The sequence below is a fragment of the Primulina eburnea genome, chromosome 7 (assembly GCF_022965805.1).
Source record: "Primulina eburnea isolate SZY01 chromosome 7, ASM2296580v1, whole genome shotgun sequence".
Taxonomy (NCBI): domain Eukaryota; kingdom Viridiplantae; phylum Streptophyta; class Magnoliopsida; order Lamiales; family Gesneriaceae; genus Primulina; species Primulina eburnea.
In genome coordinates, this window is record NC_133107.1 from 2,920,107 (window position 1) to 2,941,967 (window position 21,861).

General features: G+C 33.7%; 3 protein-coding genes across 15 annotated transcripts; 1 reads left to right on the plus strand and 2 right to left on the minus strand.

Moving 5' to 3' along the window:
* Window positions 1–250: 250 nt before the first annotated feature.
* Window positions 251–3,804, plus strand: LOC140836613 (plant cysteine oxidase 4-like). Of its 4 annotated transcripts, none has more exons than XM_073202262.1 (6): window positions 251–370; window positions 775–977; window positions 2,614–2,759; window positions 2,859–3,006; window positions 3,289–3,513; window positions 3,581–3,804. In XM_073202262.1, the coding sequence occupies exons 2-6, from the start codon at window positions 878–880 to the stop codon at window positions 3,697–3,699; spliced, it is 738 nt and encodes a 245-aa protein (XP_073058363.1). In that variant the 5' UTR covers window positions 251–370; window positions 775–877; the 3' UTR covers window positions 3,700–3,804. The 4 variants fall into 4 exon arrangements, with proteins under 4 accessions (XP_073058363.1, XP_073058366.1, XP_073058365.1 ...); XM_073202265.1 differs by having other exon boundaries at window positions 3,289–3,492; XM_073202264.1 differs by having other exon boundaries at window positions 276–370; window positions 766–977.
* Window positions 3,805–4,260: 456 nt separating this feature from the next.
* LOC140836612 (uncharacterized) lies at window positions 4,261–7,369 on the minus strand. Of its 6 annotated transcripts, XR_012119144.1 has the most exons (7): window positions 7,000–7,369; window positions 6,575–6,719; window positions 6,197–6,341; window positions 5,685–5,775; window positions 5,277–5,373; window positions 4,841–5,161; window positions 4,261–4,626 (listed from the first exon to the last, which is right to left on the minus strand). XR_012119144.1 is itself a non-coding variant. In XM_073202260.1 (6 exons), the coding sequence occupies exons 1-6, from the start codon at window positions 7,118–7,120 to the stop codon at window positions 4,991–4,993; spliced, it is 792 nt and encodes a 263-aa protein (XP_073058361.1). In that variant the 5' UTR covers window positions 7,121–7,369; the 3' UTR covers window positions 4,645–4,990. The 6 variants fall into 6 exon arrangements, 1 of the variants encoding a protein (XP_073058361.1); XM_073202260.1 differs by lacking the exon at window positions 4,261–4,626 and having other exon boundaries at window positions 4,645–5,055; window positions 5,149–5,373; XR_012119145.1 differs by lacking the exons at window positions 4,261–4,626; window positions 7,000–7,369 and having other exon boundaries at window positions 5,042–5,055; window positions 5,185–5,373; window positions 5,501–5,775; window positions 6,197–6,309; window positions 6,685–6,990.
* Window positions 7,370–7,466: 97 nt separating this feature from the next.
* On the minus strand, window positions 7,467–20,510 carry LOC140836610 (uncharacterized). Of its 5 annotated transcripts, none has more exons than XM_073202259.1 (17): window positions 20,295–20,508; window positions 18,420–18,808; window positions 16,958–17,161; window positions 16,142–16,333; window positions 15,755–16,014; window positions 15,498–15,614; window positions 15,282–15,359; window positions 13,953–14,048; window positions 12,472–12,558; window positions 12,062–12,179; window positions 10,845–11,136; window positions 10,322–10,445; window positions 10,201–10,220; window positions 9,571–9,727; window positions 7,998–8,286; window positions 7,855–7,927; window positions 7,467–7,751 (listed from the first exon to the last, which is right to left on the minus strand). In XM_073202259.1, exons 2-17 carry the CDS (start codon window positions 18,666–18,668, stop codon window positions 7,669–7,671), a joined length of 2,439 nt encoding a protein of 812 aa, XP_073058360.1. In that variant the 5' UTR covers window positions 18,669–18,808; window positions 20,295–20,508; the 3' UTR covers window positions 7,467–7,668. The 5 variants fall into 5 exon arrangements, 4 of the variants coding, with proteins under 4 accessions (XP_073058360.1, XP_073058357.1, XP_073058359.1 ...); XM_073202256.1 differs by having other exon boundaries at window positions 15,282–15,371; XM_073202258.1 differs by having other exon boundaries at window positions 15,282–15,371; window positions 20,249–20,508.
* Between the last annotated feature and the right edge of the window lie 1,351 nt (window positions 20,511–21,861).

Here is a 21,861-nt window from a genome sequence, read left to right on the forward strand (position 1 = left end):
AAATTGGATTCATGAAATCAAAGTGAAATTTTTTCTAGCATTTTTTCAAAACATATTTATACATTGTTTTTTTATAATTATTTGAATTTGTGATATTATAATTACAAAAATCAATGAAGATTTAACTGTAACGTGTATTCATCAAATGTTATGTTTTAAATTGATTATATTTAATATATTATAATTATGAAAAATAACGAAAAACTATATTGTAATTTTAAAATAGTAAAAAACAAAAACAAAATAGACACCAAACTTTTGTTTATGTTAAAGAAATTCTTAAAAATAATATAAAAGAGATTCACAGTAAAAACCCCAACAGTCACCATTCTCTCTACATTTCCCGGCCGATGAGGTTACGTTTCCGAAGGTAATTCAATATCCAGAGGGTGACTCCTTCTATCTGGCGTTCAATTTTTAGTTCTTATTGTGCTTTTCTATGTTTTTATTTTCGGTTAAGACGTTTCCTCTTTCTGTTTGTGTCATTTTGTGGGAATTTGATTTTGATCAATCTAATCGAAGGGTCGTTTTTGTATACCTCGATTAGAGACACTTCGAATTTCTTGTTCATTCACGTTTTCAAGAAAATTGCGTAGTTTCATCGAGTTGCGAGAAAGATTGGATTTTTTTTAAGCTTGATATCAAACCGAGCTCTCTCTGTTTTTTTTTCCCAATTGTTTATCAGGTGGTTCAGGAGGTGCCCGTGTGAATTTAAAGATTTCATGGTCAATTTATTTTCCAACTATAAATTGAAAAGCTCACCAGTTTTGGCAGGTTTAAGCTGAAGGGTCTTCCACGAAAATAGGACCCCTTCTTTAGCTTGGACTTGTAGCGGTTGCTCGTAACCGTTACTCTGGATTGTTGAGTTATCCATACAATGCCAGCCGTACAGAAGCTTTACAACGCGTGTAAAGCATCTTTTACGCCAGATGGACCCATTTCGGAAGAGGCTCTAGAAAAAGTTCGCAATTTATTAGGTAATATAAAAAGCCAAAACTAGTTTCTTCTTGGCCGATCACGTTAATGGGTTTCAGACATGCATGATGCGTTTAGCTTATGAGTGAAAAGTCTCAGTTTCACTAAATTCGAAGAAACTTGCTACTGTGTTAGCAATTTGAATGAACTAATTGACTGATCGTGAGGACAATTTTAGTTGGTTGTACCATTTGCTTAAACATTTCGCTCATTTTATTTGTGGAAAGTCTCAGTTTTATTAAATTCTATGAAACTTGCTGCTGTGTTTGCAATTTTAATGAGCTCGTTAACTGATCATGAGGACAATGTAATTTGGTTGTGCCATGTGCTTGATAAACACACCCCATGAGCGACGTATCCTAGCAAATTTTTTTATTCCAGCCATTTGTCTTTGAGCTTTTTTGGGTAACCATTTAGGAACTGAGTGAGTGAGTGTGTCTGAGATATATATATATATATATATATATATATATATATATATATATATATATATATTAGTGATTCTAAGTTAGAGTTTTAGTTATTTATTGTGGTATGGAAAATTTGAAATGAGATGTGAATGTATTTTAGAGAAAAAATGGTGATGAGGCGAAAATGGCTTGATTTTCATCTTGGGAAAAGGAAACCAAACATATAGAGGTTTTTTTATGTTGGTAAAATACTAAAATTCCAGTGCTTAAATTTTGTCTTTGTGGAATGTGCCAACCTTGAACCATGTGTCTCTCGTACAATCAGGTCTTTGTCTTGATTACCTAATACTTAAACAAAAACATTTTTTATATCTCGTGACTACTGATAATTCTATAACTTTTAGATGCAATCACTACATAGTTCTCTGAACCACTGCATCTTCAAAATGAACAAAGGCCAAAGGCATCATGCTATCATTAGTTTAATCAGTATCATAATTGATAGTATTCCTTTGTAGTAATGAAATAATAAATTTATTCGAAGGGAAACCTTACACAAAATGTGTATTGCATGTTGCGTTAAACAGAGACAAACTTGAGGACAGAACCATAAACTGCTAAAATTTTGAATTGTTATATTTCTAGTGAGATTATTTTATATGGCCAAATATAGGCTTTTGTGTTGACGTAAGTGTAGTCAAAAGACTCAAAACCAATAACAGTTAAGTGTTTGGTTGGTTTAACCTAAAGAGAGGACACTTCTAGGATTTGAGAAGATGAAATGTTGGTAAGATGTCAAAATTTGATGGAATAACAGGCGTGGTATACTTTACAAGTCCCAGTGTATGTTATGTTTTGATAGTTGGAGAGGATGTCTCCATTGTACCACAGGATTTCACGTGTCCCTGGTCGGCTTCTAGGTGTTATCATACTTAAAAAGTCCAAAAGGATTCAGCAAAAATGAATTTGAAAAATGATACCCCCACTCTGCTTGCCACATGTCCTGTCCTATATATGGATGACACAGGATTTTCTATTTTCACTCTGGTTTTCTGTCCGTATGATCATGCCAGCATCTTGATATGTCCTCATTCCTTCAAGGCTTTTGGGTTCTGAAACTGTCTTCTAAAATTTATGATTTCATCACTTTGTGATTTGGAAATTTCTGCACCTAATCATAAAATAGATTGCTTATTGTTTATTGACTTTTTGATTCCTTTGTCGTCAGGGAAAATCAAACCTTCTGATGTAGGTCTTGAGCAAGAATCACTGTTAGCGCGTGGTTGGAAAAGTTCTGTAAATGAGCGCAATGGGGGTTCTCGATCTCTTCCAACAATCAAATATTTACACGTGCATGAATGTGATAGCTTCTCCGTGAGTTTCTTCCTTGCCCGCAACCTTCGTATCTTTACTTGCTGTGACCCATGATTCTTAAAGTAAAGAAAGTTATGCATCTTGTGGTAATGTTGGCAGATAGGAATATTTTGCATGCCACCTTCCTCCGTTATTCCTCTTCATAATCATCCTGGGATGACAGTGTTGAGTAAGCTTCTGTATGGTTCGTTACATGTAAAGTCCTACGATTGGATCAACATTGCTGGGCCTTCTGATCCTTCACAAGGTTGAGTTATTCTGGTTGATGTGCTACATTTCTTCTTTGATGTTGCTGACTTGGTCATCATTTCTTCTTTTCCTTGGACACTGATTTGATAACAAAATATGTCATTTTATTGGGATGACGTGATTACCAGCATATTTCTTTCACGTTTTGGGATCCCCTCCTTCCCAAACCCTCAAGCTGTCTTTGTTTTATGCTTTCTTAGGAAAAATCTTGTGGTTTTTTCAAAAGTTACGCTACATTCAGCTATTTCGTCCATTTTATACGAGCATTGCTTATCTTCAGGAGCGAGGCCTGCAAAAGTTGTCAAAGATCGTGAAATGACGGCTCCATGTGATACGACAATTCTTTATCCAACTAGTGGGGGGAACATCCATTATTTCCAGGCCATAACTCCGTGTGCGATCTTTGACATACTTTCTCCACCTTATTCTTCTGAGGATGGAAGACACTGCACTTATTTTAGAAAGTCCCCTGATGATCTTTCTGGTGAACGACCCTTTTACATCGGTAATTATTTATGAATCTAATGGTGAAAATGAAGCTATTCTGATCTCATTTGTCTGTCTTTCCCAAGGTACTATTGAGGTAGATGGAGCAATGATTTCTGAAATCACGTGGTTAGAAGAATTTCAGCCTTCCGATGATTTTGTGATCAGAAGAGGACAGTACAAAGGTCGTGTTATTAAAACTTGAATGGAGTTTTTTTTTTGTATCATATGGTTTTACTTCATATGTTCCCTCTACATTGTTCAAAAGTTACGGACGTCAATCATATTGGAATAACCTTCATTGGTCGAAGATCATGGTGGCAGCTTACTGTCGTGTCGTTTCGTAAAAAGTTTTGCAGCAATTAGTTAAAAGATGATTTAAATGTTGATTTTATAGTAATGTGGTAATCGATTTGCAAATATATAAAAACATGATCACACGATTAGATGTAAAGAGTAGGGAGAAAACGACTGTAGTTATTTGATCATGGTGTTTGAAGTTTTCTATGTGCAATATGCAGCTACGTGCGTGAGAGAGATTTCAAGCAAAAAGATGCTTAAATTACTTGTCATTATTATTATACCGTGATTCATAAATACTGCAAATCACATGCTAAGTTTATATAGTTCAACTCTGGTTGAGTATCAAAATTAGATTTGGATCTTCTACTATATTGAAAATATAGCACTTGATGATGTGTATTTTTTACACGAGATGATCACATGATCATCTCGTAGACATCATACCTATATGAGATAAATTTAAATATTTGTCAGATTAAACAAGATGATCATGTTATCATTTTACATGAAATTCAACAAGTGAATGAATAATGACTGCAACCATACTAGAAGGGGAGAGGAATTGTCCCTGGATTCAAAAAAGCACGGGGAAAACAACCAACTTGCAGATAAATTTTGTGAAAGGAACTACTGCTCTTCCACATCTCCATTCTGAGCAACAGATAAACTACTCATTACAAGGAAAACAACAGGTCGAAGGTTAATGTAAAGACCGACGAAGAATGATGAATGTGATTATTTCATGGAGTTTAAGGAGGTAACTGCTGTTGCTGTAGACAAGAAATCCACCAGCCTTGAGCTATCTGAATCCATTGGTTAAAAGTTTCTACTGCAACAACACAAGCAATCACCTTATATACCTAATAATTGAGGATTTGTATCGGAAGAAGCAGCCTATGATATTTAATTAGAGAATATAATGTTAGAACAATTTTCATAATTATTTAGTTTGTCGACAACGAACAATGTTCATCGCTGCGAAAATTACGGAGATCAACCTATTGAACAAAAATCCATATTTCGGAATGGTAATCTAACTGTACCTTTTCATAGCCAAATTGCAAAATCTCAAGGTCATCAACACTTCGGAACACTTGGGATTTTCTCAAACCACCCAAAAATTGCTCCCATAAAATATAAGCTCGGGATCTTGAATTTTCACAAAAGGTTGAGAAGAAACATTTTCCCTAGCTTTAGCCACTCTTTCGTTCTTTACATGGTCTACGATGCGTGCATTCCTTGTATACCTCTGCCTCTTCTGCCGTTCGAAAATTTAATGTTACAAAAAACAATATTTCTTAGAAAAGGAAGCATGAATACGTATGTAAACTAAGTTTAAGAAGGAATAAACCTAAACGATGCCTTATCCTTTTATTACACAACTCACAATTTGACTGAACTCTTTGTGGAATAAAGGAGAAAATTGTTCCGTCTGCAACAAAAAGACGACATCGATCACCTAGCCCATATTTCCGCAGCATAGTTCTTGAAGCTGCCAGCCTATGTCTAGCAACATCAACACCGGTCACTGAGCCCGAGCATCCAATGAGGTCCAATGTCATACAGAGTTTAGCACCTGCAGAGGAAAAAATAATTTAAGTTACTGAACCTGTCAACAGATTTATTCTATATAAAATGGTTAAAGATTCTCTCTACAAAATTTCAAATTAAAACCCTTTTTTAAAAGAAGAGTAAGTTCCAACCTTATTTCTCAGCATGTAATGCAGCATCCCTTCTAATTCAAGGTCAACCTCCTTGGTTAAAATTTCAATATTCAGATTTCACAATGCAGAAATGTGTAAGAACAAAAATTGATTGAAATCAGTCGGGATAAGTTTTTCCAAGTCACAAACACACAAAGCTTCAGCAAAAACCATTTGAGATTACCATGCTCTGCACAGAGGTCAAGAACGTGAACGCCTGGCTTAACATTCAAAGCTACCACAGCAGCTCCAGAAACTGCATCAATGCCATATATCTGCAAGATATAATCAAGGTTAATTAAAAGAGTTGGGACATTTTCGCTTTCTCTTTCAGTTTCTATCTCAATATAATGTAAAAAAACATGAAAATCCTGACCATACAATGTATTAACTACAAGCACCCATGGGCAGACTCAAGATTTTAGTTAAGTTTTTTCGAAACATTAAACATAAAGGATTAAAGAATTACACAGTAAACGCAAGGAGAACCCTTTCCTCATTGAGCCAGCCACCACAAGGAGCTGAATTACAGTAGAATAAAGCAATTAGAAGGGTAAAAAAGATGAAAAATTTTATCAACACCCCCAATAGAATTATATCATCAAGAAAAACAATTCACCTAAATATAACATACCCCCGCTTAATTTTTCATATTCTGCAAAAAAATCAATTGTTAATGCAACATATTGTATTCACCTTTCCTTCTTGACAAGTCTTTGTGCTGGCAATTTGGACATCAGGCTGAAGAAAATAGAAGTTGGGTAGCCAAGACACTTCTCTAAGCTTACATTTAACCTCCTCTTCAATTTCTGTAATCCGGGTTCCACTACCCGGTTTTAGTCTTCCCAGAGCACCAAAATAAATTCCAGTTAAAATTACCTAATGTAACGAGGTGCAATTTGGTGGGTTTGTCAGGAACCCACCGCATAAACCATACAATATCTCAGTTAATCTTCTCTTCAAGCCGTTTAAAATTTTAAATTAAGAGAGGCATCAAATGATTTGATCAGAACTCGTACGAATAACGCACAATAACCAAAACAATTATGGAAAATAAATTCCAGTTAAAATTACCTAATGTAACGAGGTGTGGACTGAGAAGCAGCGATGCAAATTGAAGGGTCGAGGCCGTTTTGAGCAAGAAACTCAATACAGGGTAGGGGGGGTAGAGGTAATTTACTCACACGCGCCACCTTCTCATGATCATCCATCACTCTGCCTGCATTGTTAGGAGTTGCTGGTGATTGATGAATGACCCACTTTTTCTGATTAAATATATTTTGTTTTTAATTTTTAATATATGTTTTCGAATGTCGATGCCATTGATAAACCGCACACAAGTTTTTCTTTCTGTATTGATTATTATTATTATTCAACTATGATCCAGGTAATCTTGGCCTTTCAGTAATATTAAAACCATCTCAAACATTATTTTTGAACGAGCTCGAATCCAAAATTGAAAATCGATATTTGATGTGAATGGATTAGTTCAACATTACCTTCATGGTCCAACGACCAATCATTGCTTCGAAAGACTTTTTTTTTTGTACGTGAAATCAAGCATAGATCTTGAACAAATAACGACACATGGATCTGCATTACGGTAACATCAGATCTCATTAACAAACATCGATGTCGGTATGACAAGCGTTCGATTGCACCTTCTGGGCAGATGGACTTCGAGAGTGGCCTTATCTGACCGTATTGGTTCTTAGTGCCCGCATTTTGGGCTCAGGAAACACTTCTTACACGGCCAATATTTCATGGTGTTTCTGCGGAAGAATCCTGATCCAAGGGGAGGGATGTGCAGTTGAAAGAAGACTATTATCCTGTTCGGGGAAAGGTATGAGCACCAAGCTGAGGAATAGGTGCCGGATTTTTATGTACGGAAACTGACTCAAAATAGAACGAAGATTTCATAGTTTTTTGCACCTGCGTGATTTTTTTTTCTTATACACGTCGAATAGCTCAAGTAAGAAATGTTGTTGCATTACACTTTCAAAAACAGCCACTACTCAAATCTGGGAATACACTTGAAATGTTGAAAAGTTGTTGATTTAATTGCACAAAACAACTTTTAGATGCTGAAATTGACACACGAGTTACAAATGAGCCGGAATAATTAAACAACCTCAACTCTTGTTTCTCTGTACAACAGACATGCTGCATTAGCAAAGTGCTAGTTCACAGTCCAGCAGACGAGCAAGTATTTCCTCACAACTTGGTCGTAAATGTGGTTCTGCCCAACATTCTGGAATATAGAAATACACGGTCATGATCAGATATTAATTTTGAGTGCCCCAACCGAAAAGAGAACAAGTGAAGTTTTTGTAGGTCTTCAAGATAACTAGTACCTGAAATTAGCCTGCCCAGGGGCCCTTCAGGTAACTCCAATCTTGATCCCTCATGTGCAACGGCATAAACAACCTGAATAGAGAATGAGCTAATTGATGAGTCAAGTAAGAGCAAGAAAAAGTGAAGGCAAATTCAAGCGTACCCGCTCGGGTGGAATTCGATCCCAAGGTCTATTGAGAGTGCAGAGTTCCCACATTATCACTCCTAGGCTAAAAATGTCGCATTTCTCTGTAAAAGGTTCATTCCGAATAAGTTCAGGAGCCATCCATTCTGGTGTCCCAGCCGATGAGGAGTCTTTCATGGGAGCATCAGTCATTATTTTTGAGAGCCCAAAGTCGCAGATCTTAACTGTCCAGTGCTTGTTCACCAGGCAGTTGGCACTTTTAAGGTCACGGTGGATTATCTTCATGCGATGTATGCACATCATCCCTCTGAGAGGCCAAAGTAGGCAAAAAAATGAGAGACCGCATTCGAAATTTAATCAATACATCAATAAGAAAAATGAAAAAGGGTTAGGATTATAAGATGGGTCCTTGCTTCCCTCCCCACAATTCAATTCCTCTGTTCATCCTTGATTAGGGATCTAATCGAGTCGAGCCGAGTCGAACTCTTGAATGTTTGAGCTTGGTTCGTTTATAATCGAGCCGAGCTCGAGCTTTATTTAACAAATATATGCATGGATCACGAGCTTATTCAAGCCTTTTATCGAGCCTAAACAAGCTTAATAAATATGAATTATACATTTAAATTTTCATTAAATTATTAAAAAAGTAAATTATATATTTAAAGAAAAATATATTATTCTCGTTAAAATTTGTAAATTTTATAATAAATAAATTTAATAGATTTTTCTATATATTTCATAAATAATATGCAAAATCAATAAATCAAATATCAAAACTATTATTTTTCATCTAAAAGATTAATCATTGACTTACCAACGAACATGTTCACGGGCTAACGAGCCGAATACTGTAAAGCTTGAGTTTGGTTTGTTTATCTTAACGAGTCTCATTAAGCGAGCTCAAACGAGCTTTTATCGAATCGAGCTTCGAATAGCTCACAAACGGTTTGGTTCGTTTAGATCCCTATCCTTGATTATATCTTCCTCCTCTACTCCCCAATTTTCAGATTGTAGTAATAAAGAGATAACTGTACACCTTCACATTTTACCTGACAATGCGACAACTCAATTGCCATACCTGAGAACTTAATATTTGTCTAATGAGCCAAATAATCATACGGAGAATATTTCAAAAACAAAAAAATAACATGCCAAAGAATTACCAGCTTTGACAACTTTACTAACCCAGATACCCATCATGTCAGTAAGATAGCCGAGTTAGCACCAAGTTAGCCCGTCAGACTAATTTAACTGCATTACTTAAAGTTCATGGAAGCTTTAATCTAAAAATTAATTCTGCATGGTAGGAAAGTGAGGACAGGAACTAGGTTAAAAGAGATGGCATTAGAGTTCGATCAGAGTAAGATCAAAGTAAAGCATTAGCCATAAAAAGATGTCTGATACCCACGCAGACAAGTATCCACTAGATTAGCTAACTGTAATTTAGTTTGAACTTCAATTATAACGATAGATAAGATCCCGGATCCTTGGCATAGTATAGCTTCAGTTAAATAACCATATGAATAACTTAGTTAAGAAAAACAATCTTTCAACCGATCAAATTAGGCACACATCAAACAATTTAAGTAACCTGCATAAGTCGCGCAGCATCTTAATTCTCCTCCGCCAGCTCAATTTCTTCTTCTGACCGCTTAGGTGAATCAAATAGTATAACGATCCCATCTCCATGTATTCAGTGACCATAGACAACTGTGGAGGTTTTGTGCATGCACCAAGAAATAATATGACTGCACCAAAAACACCCTGTTATACAACAAACCTTTAATCTCAAGATAAACCAAACTTATATTTTTTATATATACACCATGTTTTCACACTCACCACACAGTGGACACCCAAGCTGAACATTTTTGGAGGGACTGATATGATTTGGGAGGATCTTATACCCTAATGATAATTGTTGACAATGATTCATTTTTTCATAAGAAGGCTTTACGGTTCAATTTTACCTTAATTCCAAATTACCATTGAGTATGTCTCATATGCCAAACTGAACTGTCCAGTCATGAGAAGTCCTAATTATTAGCATCACCACTTCTTTGACACAATATACTACATGCAACATGCTTTTCTGTCTTGATTTATAGCTATAATCACATTCTGCACATCCTATTTGATGTATTTCATCTTCAACAAGTTGAGATTCAAGTAAAAATGGCAAAGAGAACTGATTAAAACAAAAGTGAAAGAACAGAAGTACCATTTGGATGCCGAAGGCGACTGCAGCCAAAACAAAACAGACAAAAATAGTTGAGTTGCAGTGCTGTATCACAAAAAGAAAAAGAAAATAAAAAATCAACAGCGAGGAACACATACCATACCTGAGGATGGATATTTCATTGCAAAAATCTTCCATGTTTTCTGCAGTGAGATCTTGCTCCAAAAACACTTTGATAGCAACTTCAGTTCCATTCCAAACACCACGAAAAACTTCCCCAAAGAACCCTGGAATTGTATCCTCGTGAGAAAAAACAAGAACATGCATATATACTCAAACAAGTAGTTGTATGTCATTACTAAATGGCAAAAAATGAAAACTTTTACCAGCAAACAAAGCATGACATATAGGGAGATTTAACCTAGTCATGAATGAGCCAATTCTCACACTCATGTCTTCTTTCTCCACATTCAAAAGAAAAGGTATGATTTTCATGGAAAAAACACAAATTTGCAGTAAACAATTAGCTAATAATTGTGTTTCAGAAAAGCAGTGACAACACTGAGCTGTCTAGTTCCAGATTAGAAAATTAGAGGCCGGCCACATTGGGGGTCAAGCTCTTTGTTCTGTCACAAATTTTCAGCTTTATGAATAGCAATATTGTTATCCAGAATGACAGTGCTCACCAATCCCAACTCGAGTGCCTACAGTTAACTCTGAGAAATCAATATTCCACTCTTCGAAAGGTAGCAGAGGCTTATTCTGGAAGACAGGTAAATCCAGAACTCTGTTCCAGGTTGAAACCATTTCATCATTTACACTATCGGTCGCACTCCTTTCTGAAGTATGACTTGTAAACTCATGCGGAGATGAAGGTAATGACATTGCCATATGAGAACTGTGCTGTCTCAGAGGAGCGTATAAGCAAGACCCTCTATCAGACATTTTGCCACGATCATCAAGACAGATGTCTGTAACCTGGAGATTGTTTATATTCATCGAAACACAAATCAAAGGTTTCGAACATGAAATGTTGATGACAGATGCAATGAAAAATGAGAAAGATTAGCTTGCGTTTAGATTGCCTCCACCAAAAAGAAAAACAAAAACAAAAAGAGATTATCAGGCCTGTTTGTTTATGTTTCTGGGAAATATTTTAAATTTCGTGGAAACAAGCAAATCTACCCGCATTGGTTTATTATTCTTTTTGAAAAATACATTTTCAACCCACTTTCACATACTCCTAGATAGTCATTACTTTATATTCATCTTTTAATCACTCCCATAAACAATTCTATTATCATATCATATTCTAAGACAACACTTGAGTTTTCTATATTTTAAAATAATTATATTATAATTACGAAACTATATAATCCAACACATTCTGACATCATACAATATCAACAACAAAAATGTCTCCTTCTGAAAGCATAACCAAACCATCACATTTTCCAATTCATTTCCTAAAAATACATTTCAGAAAACGTTTTTAAAATATATTTTCAGATTATCAATAACGTAACCAAGTATACCATTGTGAAAGCTGAAAATCTCATAGTCAAAAACATGAGATTGAAGAAAAATATTTGAAGGCAACATTTATGAATTAATGATGAAAGTTGTTATGAAAATTATGACAATCGCTTGTTTATAGAGAAATGGACTAACATGCTCACAAACTTGATCCCAAGTTTTGTAGAAAAATAACTAACTTCAAAGAAGCCAACTAGTCCAAATTAGGATCTAATACTATTTGTGTTTTAAAACTGAGTATCCACTGCATCAGCTACAGAGGTTATCATGAAGCAAAACATTCTTAAAACACATGTACCCATTAACTTTATAAAAACCATGCAGCAAGATGCAGAAAGAAATAACCATTCAGGTTAAGAGAGTATACATCTTTTGCTTGACTTGCGTTATGTTGGTCATTAGAATCCAATGAACATGAGGTACTTTCACCTTGTTCCCTCGAAAGACGATTCTGCTTCAGTGATTCATTCATTGCCCGCACAGCCCTAAAGTCATTAGCAAGATATTTAGGTAACACGAGAGAAAGGAGCATAGTAAACTGATTGCAATTGATTAAATAGTCTTTAACTGGATCTCCATATTTCTTTGAATCAATTAAGGGGGACACGATAAAGGAGAACATAACAAAACTAAAACTACGGCTGCTCTTTTTAAAAATTTGAACCATACTTCTAATAATGGCCAATTCCTTAAGTAATTTATCAGAAAAGCTTTTTCACATAAAGGAGATGCTTAATATTAAAAACAATAAGCTTAACTTTATGAAAGAATGTTAACCTTACGATGTCATCACCAATTTCTGGAGTCATGCTTATGCTTCTTCTTCTTATCCTACGTGTGTCTGACGTTGATGCGCCTTCTGACCTGCAGGAGCATTAAGTATAAGGGATCAAATTCAAACTAGAAAACAATTAGAAGATAAACTCATATTCGAGAGCTCGCCAATTAAACAATCTTGGAATCAAAACTAAAGCAAAGTGTTGAATGAGGAATTCTGCATAGAAAATTTCCTAAATTTAGTTTTGTCATTCAAAACAAGTCAAAACAGTAGAGAACCAATCAACCTAAAATAACATATGAGCAGAAATCTTCTGCGCAAAACAACCAACATAAGGTAATGATTCCCTGACTCTCTAAAATGAAAATTTAGATGTTGCTACCAGTCAATTTATATGAATAGAATACAGCAGTCAACAAATAGTACAAGTTATCAAAAATTTATTTAAAAACCCTTTCAATCCAAATAGTCCACTTAATTTTCATTTGACTTACAAACCCTTGATACGATGTTTCCACACTAAATAATTCAATGTTAAAATTTAAAATTTAATAGTTATTTCCTATGTCGTCCTAACTTAATTGTTAGATAGACTATGAAAATATTTACTTTCTGATGCATACATCTATTTCTTGTACGATTTTCTTTAACATGTTTTCTAGTGCACACACACAAGCGTTTTTTTTTTACTATTAAAAAACCAACTGATATAATTTCAAATTAATTTAAAACTATTTGATTAAATTTTTATACAAGAAATTGATAAATGAAAGTTTACCACGAAAAAAATAAAAATTATAATTCATTTTGTCAAATATTGCAACAAAGAAATTTTTAAAAAAAAATTAATATTCGGGGAGGAGATTTAAATGGGTCTCAACTCAAGATTGTCCTAATTTGGGACATTAGGTGCCACTAGGCCTAGAGGTTTGTGGCCTTAAATTTTCAATTTTATGTGTTTATTTTATTAACTTAATTATAATTAATATTAAAAAGTTTGTAAATTTTTTATTAATCATGAATTATTTAAAAACGTATTTGAATTAGTTAGATTGTGCTAGATATGTATTTGACAATTACCCCTTTTATCAAGTGTAAAATTATAATATGTCAACGTGAGTGCCAAATACATATACATATAGTGTTGGGAAGATGAATTCAAATTACCCGAATTTAATTATTTTCTAATCAAGTACATGAAGGTCAACTAGGACAAAATTCATTATTTTGATATATGGGCTTTTAGTACGAAAAATGGTAGAAAGAGTATTAAAATAGATCACTGGTGTTCTTTTGATATGAAAACTTTGTTGATGATTTTTTTAAAAAAAAATCATTTAAATAGTTTAAACCACTGTTTTCTTTTTTTTTTGATGAAATACTATAACCACTGTTTTCTTGAATAATACTGTTTCCATATTAATAAAAACAAGATCTGAAAATAAATGCATGACAACTAAAATGAAAAAATAATAAGTACCTTGATGTAGCAATGTCATCCGGGTACTCTGTAAAAGATCTGTTATCTCCGCTAAGCATTGATCTGCCACGTGATGGAAGTGAAGGATGCTCTGGGCTGGAAAACTTGAAACATTATAGAAGTGTACACCAATTGTAATATCCAACTTCAGTTTGTAGGAATTTGTGAAAAAAAAACTTAAATATAGCAAAAAAAACTGCAAAAAGTCGAGTATATCAAGACATACGGGCACACTTTGTCAGGTAGCAAAAAATTGGTGAAAAAAAAAGTTAAATATAGTAAAACTGCGGACTTGTTGCACCAGGAAACAGAAAGATGATCACATTTTATTATTAACAAAAAAACATGTGTCAGGGGCAGTGATCATTGACTCTTTCTTGAAAGCTGAAAATATTTAGCAAACCCAAATGGAAAAAAACAGATAAAGAGTATCTACATAACATCTTTCAAAGAAAAGAATAAACTTCAAAATTAGACTATACTAGTATTTCAGTTGTGCGACGGAGTGTTATTTTATGTAATTAATTATTAAAATTAGTAAGCATAGCTATTTAAAATTATTGATATAACATATTTAAATTTTAAATATTATTATAAAAAATGTTTATGTCATTTGATATAACATTCAACAGAGAATGACAATTTTAGGCCGTTAAATTGACTTCTTGATATTGGTTCAGTGGAATTGTTGCTAATAAAAAAAATAAAAATAAAATTTAAAAGAACATATATTGTTTTGTTTATCAAAATTTTAAAAATAAATAAATATTTTTCAGAAAGTCGAAATTTTTATAATTTATTAGGATTAAAAATTTCAATTATATTTTAAAACATGTTAAAAATATTTATATTAAAATTCTAATTAAGATACATAATAACAATTTATGGACAATCAATATACAAAAAATTCAAGACGACACTCAAAGTTGGAAAACATAATATTATATAAAAAAATTTATTTAATATGATAAAGAGTAATGGTAATTAAATATAAAAATGTAACACAACACTCAAAATCATCACCGAAATTAAATTAAATAATATAAACAATTTAGACACTTAAATATAATTTATATTTTCAAGAGGCATCAAATTCAAAGTTGAAATTTAAAAAAGAAATTGAATAGACCTAGCAATTAATTATATGTTTAATTCTTATTTGTTTTCAAATATTTAATTTGGTAGGTGAATATGGATAAATATTTCTTTTTATAGCATATTAATTTTACAAATATGACAGAAACTCTGTATATATATATATATATAGAGAGAGAGAGAGAGAGATAGCGCGTAATGTGACAAAATTCATGAGTTTCCAAAACCACAAACCTTGAACTAGCAGTCCTTGTTTCTGTAGCGACCTTTCTTCGGCTCCTTCGCCAGAATGTAGCAGCAATGTTCGGTTCACTGCATGACACACTGAAACAATAATATTAATCCAATAAAAACAACTTTCCTGAATCTCAAGTGACGAGAAATTTTTCAAAAGAGAAACAGGAATACTTCAAAGCAAAAACAGAAGGAGAAATTGAGCAATTATAATACCTCAGCTTTCTATCAATTGAATTTGACCGCAACATGATATTTATTAATGAGGGTCCTGCTGCATTTGAAGAAGACTCTAGTCGACGTTGATGGAGCAGACCATCATCCTTCTCAGCACTGCATAGGCCAACAAAATTCAGTAATATTCCAAGAAGATGCCAATCAAATATTGATACCTAGTCTTCTCCAAAGATGACCAAGGAAGCCATAATAGATTTTGTAGTATGCAAGTTTAAAAAAGATGTTTTCCTCCTAACCTATCAGCGTCAACTTTCTCTGGAACCCCATAGAGAGGGCTGTTAGGTTCCATTGGGGAATCACAAGAATCATTTTCTGCAGAATCACTCTCCCCGGCAGCAGATATATGAGTCATAAAGATAGCCTTGGTTGTTCGTGGTATTAGTTGGCCAGGAAACCGCATTAGATCAACAAGCAATTCCACAGAATTCAACACAACTAAGACAGACATGTGCCTGTATGAGTCCACACAATCAGAAGCTCCTTCAGTAGGTAACCCCTAGAAGACAAACCCGGGAGAAAAGTATATGAGCTAAACACATAATTCAAGAGAAGGCTTTCAAAATTCTTCTTGATTTTGGAAAAATGAGCAAAAGAAAGTACAGCAGTTCAGGTCAAGATCTAACCAGCACAAGCCGGCTTTCAAGTCCTACAGCATCTGCGAGAACTTTAAATAATATTGCTCGAGGTCTGCATGAACCATGCTTGATGTGCCCAAGCATCTGCACCCCTCGATTCTCAGACAAATACGAGGTATCCTCAACAGCAACTTTCTTGGGACTTAGTTCGGAATTTGGTCTTTTGTAAAAATCAGACACCTGGTACGGAAATCATACGGGAGCACCGCATCATTATTTTCTATAGTCATTGAACTCAACATCATCATTGCTCATAAAAAATACTCAAAGAGCAAAGTCAAATAACATGGTGATGAAAACTGAAATCAACTGAACATGGACTCGGTGAAAACCAGCCACTGTGTACTCCAATCCACTCTTATAGTCTCTTCAAGCCCTAAGCCCAATAATTATCGTGTGTGTAACAAGAGCAAGTGCAAGTTACATAACATTGTATAATATACTTGCAAGGTAAAAAGAGACAAATATTGTTTTTTAGCAGCTACAAAAAGGACAGGACATTAACTTCTGGAAAGAGTAGATCGAACAGATTGACTACACAAAAGGATAGGGGACAAATAGGGCAGAATCTCAGAGTGCTCATGGTAAACTAAAAAACTATATCCAAGGACCAAGCAACAGCCTCAATGCAAGGAATCTGATTTAATAGAATACAGTTTTCAAACAAAACAATTTCTTCAACTTTGAAAATAATTGTATCTTTACTCAGCACTTCAACACAATTGTGGGCATATAAAACAAAAATTAAAATATTCCTGATGGAGGAGCATGTCGTATTTTGAATGAAGACGACTCTGTACTCACCAAACCAGCAATCTTTTTAATCATAGCAGCAGGATTTCTGTTTAAACCCTTAACCAGAGGCACAATATACTGCTTTAGCATAGAAAGTTTCTTATCTTTCTCAGCATCTACAAGAATCACCTCAGCTCTCAATCCCTCATGCTCCAACCTACGAAGCTCCTCCAAGCTAGGTATATCTTCATAAAGTTCCTTAAGCTTTTTCTCCTGTTGATGGAAAGTGAAAACATTACTAAAAACAGCCGCTAATGTTGGGAAAAGAAGACATAAGCAATTCACCAGAAAAGATAATGCAAAAGTTGCAAGTAGAAAGCGTGTAGACCTCTTCATACTGGTCAAATTCTTTCAAGTTATGATATGAAAGGCAACTTTTCCCAGGTTAATAGGCAACAAAAATTGTGATACTTCAATTGAACAACAGTAGAAGATGTGTGCACACAAGTATAAGATGTAAATATAATCATACTATAAAAAAACCCGTCCCCAGCGTTGCTCCACGAAAAAATCTACTTCTAAACCTGTAAGTTATTATACATTTAAAATATAAGTGCTTTTACATGAAAAAAGCAGAAAAATACTGGGAAAACCAAATCAGAAAAAGCAAGAAAATTTATAGTGATAAATCAAAAACAAAAAACCACGATCGCATATGCCACACAAGATTATGCCGAAAATCACTGAATTATGGGTGTTCAACATCACTTTATCTGTAATAATATATGATGTCAAAGAATAAATTAATCGCGCAGCCATCCGCAAGCTTAAGCTTTTGAAGCATGCTGTTTCAACATGGTATACAGTGCCCAAAAACCCCACAAATTTCTTAAGTTAGTGTTGAATGCCTTTGCTGCGACACGTCCAACCAACTTGCATACATTGCATATGCTTTGGATATTAATTTTGAGCATATAATTCTTGTTCTCCGGCATACACATATGGAGCGTGTTAAGAATAAAAGTATTGACTGTGTTGCATCCCTCAAACTCAAACTTTTGTCACTAACATGTTTCAGCAAGTATATAGGGAAAATTTTAGAATTGAGAGGGCATTCCCGCCTCCTTGGTCAGTGTGTTGAAGTCGCACTGATGGCTCATCCATGTGAGGAATAAGAAATTTAAAATATCAACCCACCCCTACAAAAGATATTTTGCGAACATTCGTACCTAACATGCTTCATAGTACACTGTACACAAATATATCCACAAGAGAAATTATGTTTTACAAAACATCAAAATATCCAAAAAAATGAAGTTTCAAAGTTCTCCCATCAAAATACGATATAATTTGGATATCTCCAACATTCAAGGACTAATAAGATCTTATTCACTTTGCAAAATTGTAAGTATCAATATTTAGCTCAAAAAAGGTGTTAACTAGTCGGTGAGGAGCATTCATGAATGGAATACTAAAACTAGAAATAAAACAAATACGCAAGGAAACCCATGAGATAAGTCTTAGTGCTCACAGGGACAACAGAGTAGAAACCATTTGGGAGGGGCTCAGAAAGCATTCCTGTGCTCCATAGGATTTGTGATGCTGTTTTATATGAAAATCTATCATAGTTTTCTTTTTCAACTAATTCTTTATCCCTCATAGTTTCTTTAACGGAGTTCAAAGATACAGATCCAAAATTGTCAACGAAATCCGTAGGCCACCATTCAGTATTGGAAACCCTCTGCCCTGAAGATCCTGCATCATCTAGTGAATCCTCCATGATAATATATTCTCAAAATGCAAGACCATTTCAATATTGCTTTCATCCCATCAAAGATCTCATAGGTGCACCATTTAATAAAGAAACAATCATTGATGTACAAAATTTCTTCCGGCTACCCTCTGTTGTCGTCATACGACCTGAAATTTGGAAGAAGAATTAAATTTGAATGAAAAAGCCTTTAAACCACTAAATTTGAATGTAGAGCCATATATGAAATCCTGATTTCATTGAAACTATATTTCAAGTGAAATTTGAAAGCTACAAGTTTCGGATATCTTTAAATTTTGCCTTGGGGCGATCAGGTATTAAGTGTAGCATCTTCACATTTAAGCATGGGTTCTCTTGAACAGGAAATTGCAATTTTAGAGAATGCAATTATCATGAAATCTTAAGGAAGCAATAGAAGCATTCAACAGTTGTGTGAATGTGATGCAACTTAAAGAGGAGTTTGGGAATCTCAAAAACAGACTCCAAAGTGACTTCAAATTCAAGAAGCCCGTGAGAATTGACGCAAGTTCAATTAAGACCGCGGTAGAAATGGGACAAGTACACACTCTTGAATTCATTAAAATACATGAGGTTTTGTCAATGCTCTTCCAAAATAAGGTTTTGATATTTGTATTGCAAGTTGGGAATGACCTATAAATAATAGCTGGGTAAACTACTTATTTTTTACTCGTCAGCGTAATTAGTAATCGATGAAGTACTCAACAACAAACATACATCTTGGTATTTACCAACACCTATTATGTTATTATTTGCCTCTTTGGTGCCACTCACAGTGCAAGAGGACACGCCACATGCAATCACTTATATAAGAAACGTAATCATAGGCAAAACATAATCAATTGAAAGCATACAACGTAACAACACAAACAGACCACTCAAAATTTCTGTCCATATTGGACTTGAAATCTTTCAGCAAATTTTTTGAACCAAGCAGCACACACAATAATATATTTTCAGATGTGCCCTTAAGTTCTAATTAAATGGGTAATCCATATAGAAAAAGTAGATCCCAACGTACTAGTGCTGCCCACTCAATAGTTCCAGTAAATCGCTACTATAATTGACCAAAAAAAAAGCCAAATAATAACACCACATGCAACCAATTACAGTAAAAAACATTCAGGACTAAAGTTGTTTCTATTCAACTCGAGAAAGTACACATTGAAGTACATAAATCTACTCTAGTACTCTAAGCCATACAATCGACCCCCCTTTAAATCAAACTTAATGGAGGGGCCATAAACTCAAGTAAATGCGGCTGCCGAAGAAACACAGATGAATTTCCCGACCATTCATCATTTAAATTTAAAAAATTAAAAAAACACTCGCCAAAATCTCAGAAATCGCATAGCAGATCTTCAATCACACCAACATCTACTTCAACATCAACAATCAAATCACTTATCCGGTTTTTTTCTCCTAACATGCAATGCTTCGGTCAGTACACTTCAGTCCAAATCAGCACAAATCCAGTAACAACGATTCTATAAACAAATCCGCAAAAAATTGGAAAAAACAAATTTAAACAAAATAGACGGATAAATTAAAAACAAAATCAACGTCCTCACATCGCAGATAGCAAACTGGTGAAAGAATCGTGATCGAGAAGTTTACCACAGACAGATCTCAGCACGAGCAGCAGAATCAACTCGCATTTGAATCCACCAGCGATAAACTCAATTCTTTGAATTAAAATAGTATAATAATAATAATAATAATAAACAACAGATTCAGAAATAATGCAAATTTGAAATGCAAATTTTGTAGGTACAAACTTGGTACAATGTAGATGTAAACGAGGTGATTTATATAACGCGAGGAGGAGGCGGGGATTTTTTTCTGGTTCGATTATTGCATATATAGATATACATATACATATACATTTTTTATATATATAATAATATAATTTCTTTTTATGACAGATTACCAAAGTTGTTATTTTTCTGTAATAATAATAGACTAAATATTGAGATAGTTTGTAAATTACGTTAATAATTTAAAATATATTGAATAAATATAATTTATATTCGCTAGTTAAACTAAATACTTGGGTTGATATTCTCTTTTTTGGAATATGTTTGGTCAATTGAAGTAAAGGTTCAATAATTGATGCACGATGTACAAAGGAAGTTGAAAGAATATACTTCTAAATCTTGTGAGACTAAACTTTAATATAGTAGCTAATTTCGTACGTCGTAGATTTAAGTGATATTAGTAATTATGGAGGATTGATAATTTGTCGAATTTGTTATAAATTATTAAGAAAAAGTTTAAAGTGATTTGACAGAAGTATTTCGGTTTTCCATACAAAAAATATGAGTCTAACTTATTGAATTGATGCAATAATCTTAAAATTGGATTCATATATATATATATATATATATATATATATATATATATATATATATATACACACACGTATGAGATGAGTTGATTCCACTCATGTCTAATATGAAAAGTTATATTTTGATTAAAAAAATATAGTGGTTTTATTATTCTATATGAGATACATATAGAACTTAACTAACTAATTTGTTTAGCAAAAACCTATATAAGACGATCTTACAGATCATATTTTATGAGACAGATCTCTTATTTGGGTCATCCGTGAAAAAGTATTACTTTTTATGCTAAGAGTATTACTTTTTATTGTGAATATCAGTGGGGTTGACCTGTCTCAGAGATAAAAACTCATCAAACTGTCTCACAATATACCTGCTGAAATTGTTTTATAGACATGAATAAAAGATTAAAACTCCGATGAGTTTTTATATTTAAAGAGGTCTCTTTTTCATCAAAAGTATCAATTGATTTACGAAGTCTTTGCCGCATTTAAAAAAGTGGATTTCTAAAAGAAAATGGAGAATCGTTGCAAATATTTTCCTAATGCGTGTAATTTAGACAATCTATATGAAAGTACAAAACATGGATTATTTAACGCGGTTTCTCAAAATATTTTTTTCCGTGCAAATTAGAAAGTAATTAGTTATTAATTAATAATATTAAAGAAGTAGCTGAACTGACTGATAACAATCATATTATTATTATTATTTGAGATTAAAACTCGAATAGAATTGATTCGTCGTATCTCGAATTACAATATTATTGAGCCACGATAGGATAGCTCCTCCAATCACTCCAGATTGGATAACAAAAATAAAATAAAATAAAATAAAATTTT

Coding starts and splice junctions, on each gene's coding strand:
- LOC140836612 (XM_073202260.1), bottom strand. CDS start 7,120: ATGAGATCTGATGTTACCGTAATGCAGATCCATGTGTCGTTATTTGTT. Junction 6,342..6,574: donor TCCACACCTCGTTACATTAG/GTAATTTTAACT, acceptor TGCTCTGGGAAG/ACTAAAACCGGGTAGTGGAA. Junction 5,374..5,684: donor TGACCTCTGTGCAGAGCATG/GTAATCTCAAAT, acceptor TTTCCTCTGCAG/GTGCTAAACTCTGTATGACA.
- LOC140836610 (XM_073202256.1), bottom strand. CDS start 18,668: ATGGAGGATTCACTAGATGATGCAGGATCTTCAGGGCAGAGGGTTTCC. Junction 10,446..10,844: donor AGGCACTCGAGTTGGGATTG/GTGAGCACTGTC, acceptor ATACAATTCCAG/GGTTCTTTGGGGAAGTTTTT. Junction 8,287..9,570: donor ATGCTGCGCGACTTATGCAG/GTTACTTAAATT, acceptor TTGGCCTCTCAG/AGGGATGATGTGCATACATC.
- LOC140836613 (XM_073202262.1), top strand. CDS start 878: ATGCCAGCCGTACAGAAGCTTTACAACGCGTGTAAAGCATCTTTTACG. Junction 978..2,613: donor AAAAGTTCGCAATTTATTAG/GTAATATAAAAA, acceptor CTTTGTCGTCAG/GGAAAATCAAACCTTCTGAT. Junction 2,760..2,858: donor ATGAATGTGATAGCTTCTCC/GTGAGTTTCTTC, acceptor TAATGTTGGCAG/ATAGGAATATTTTGCATGCC.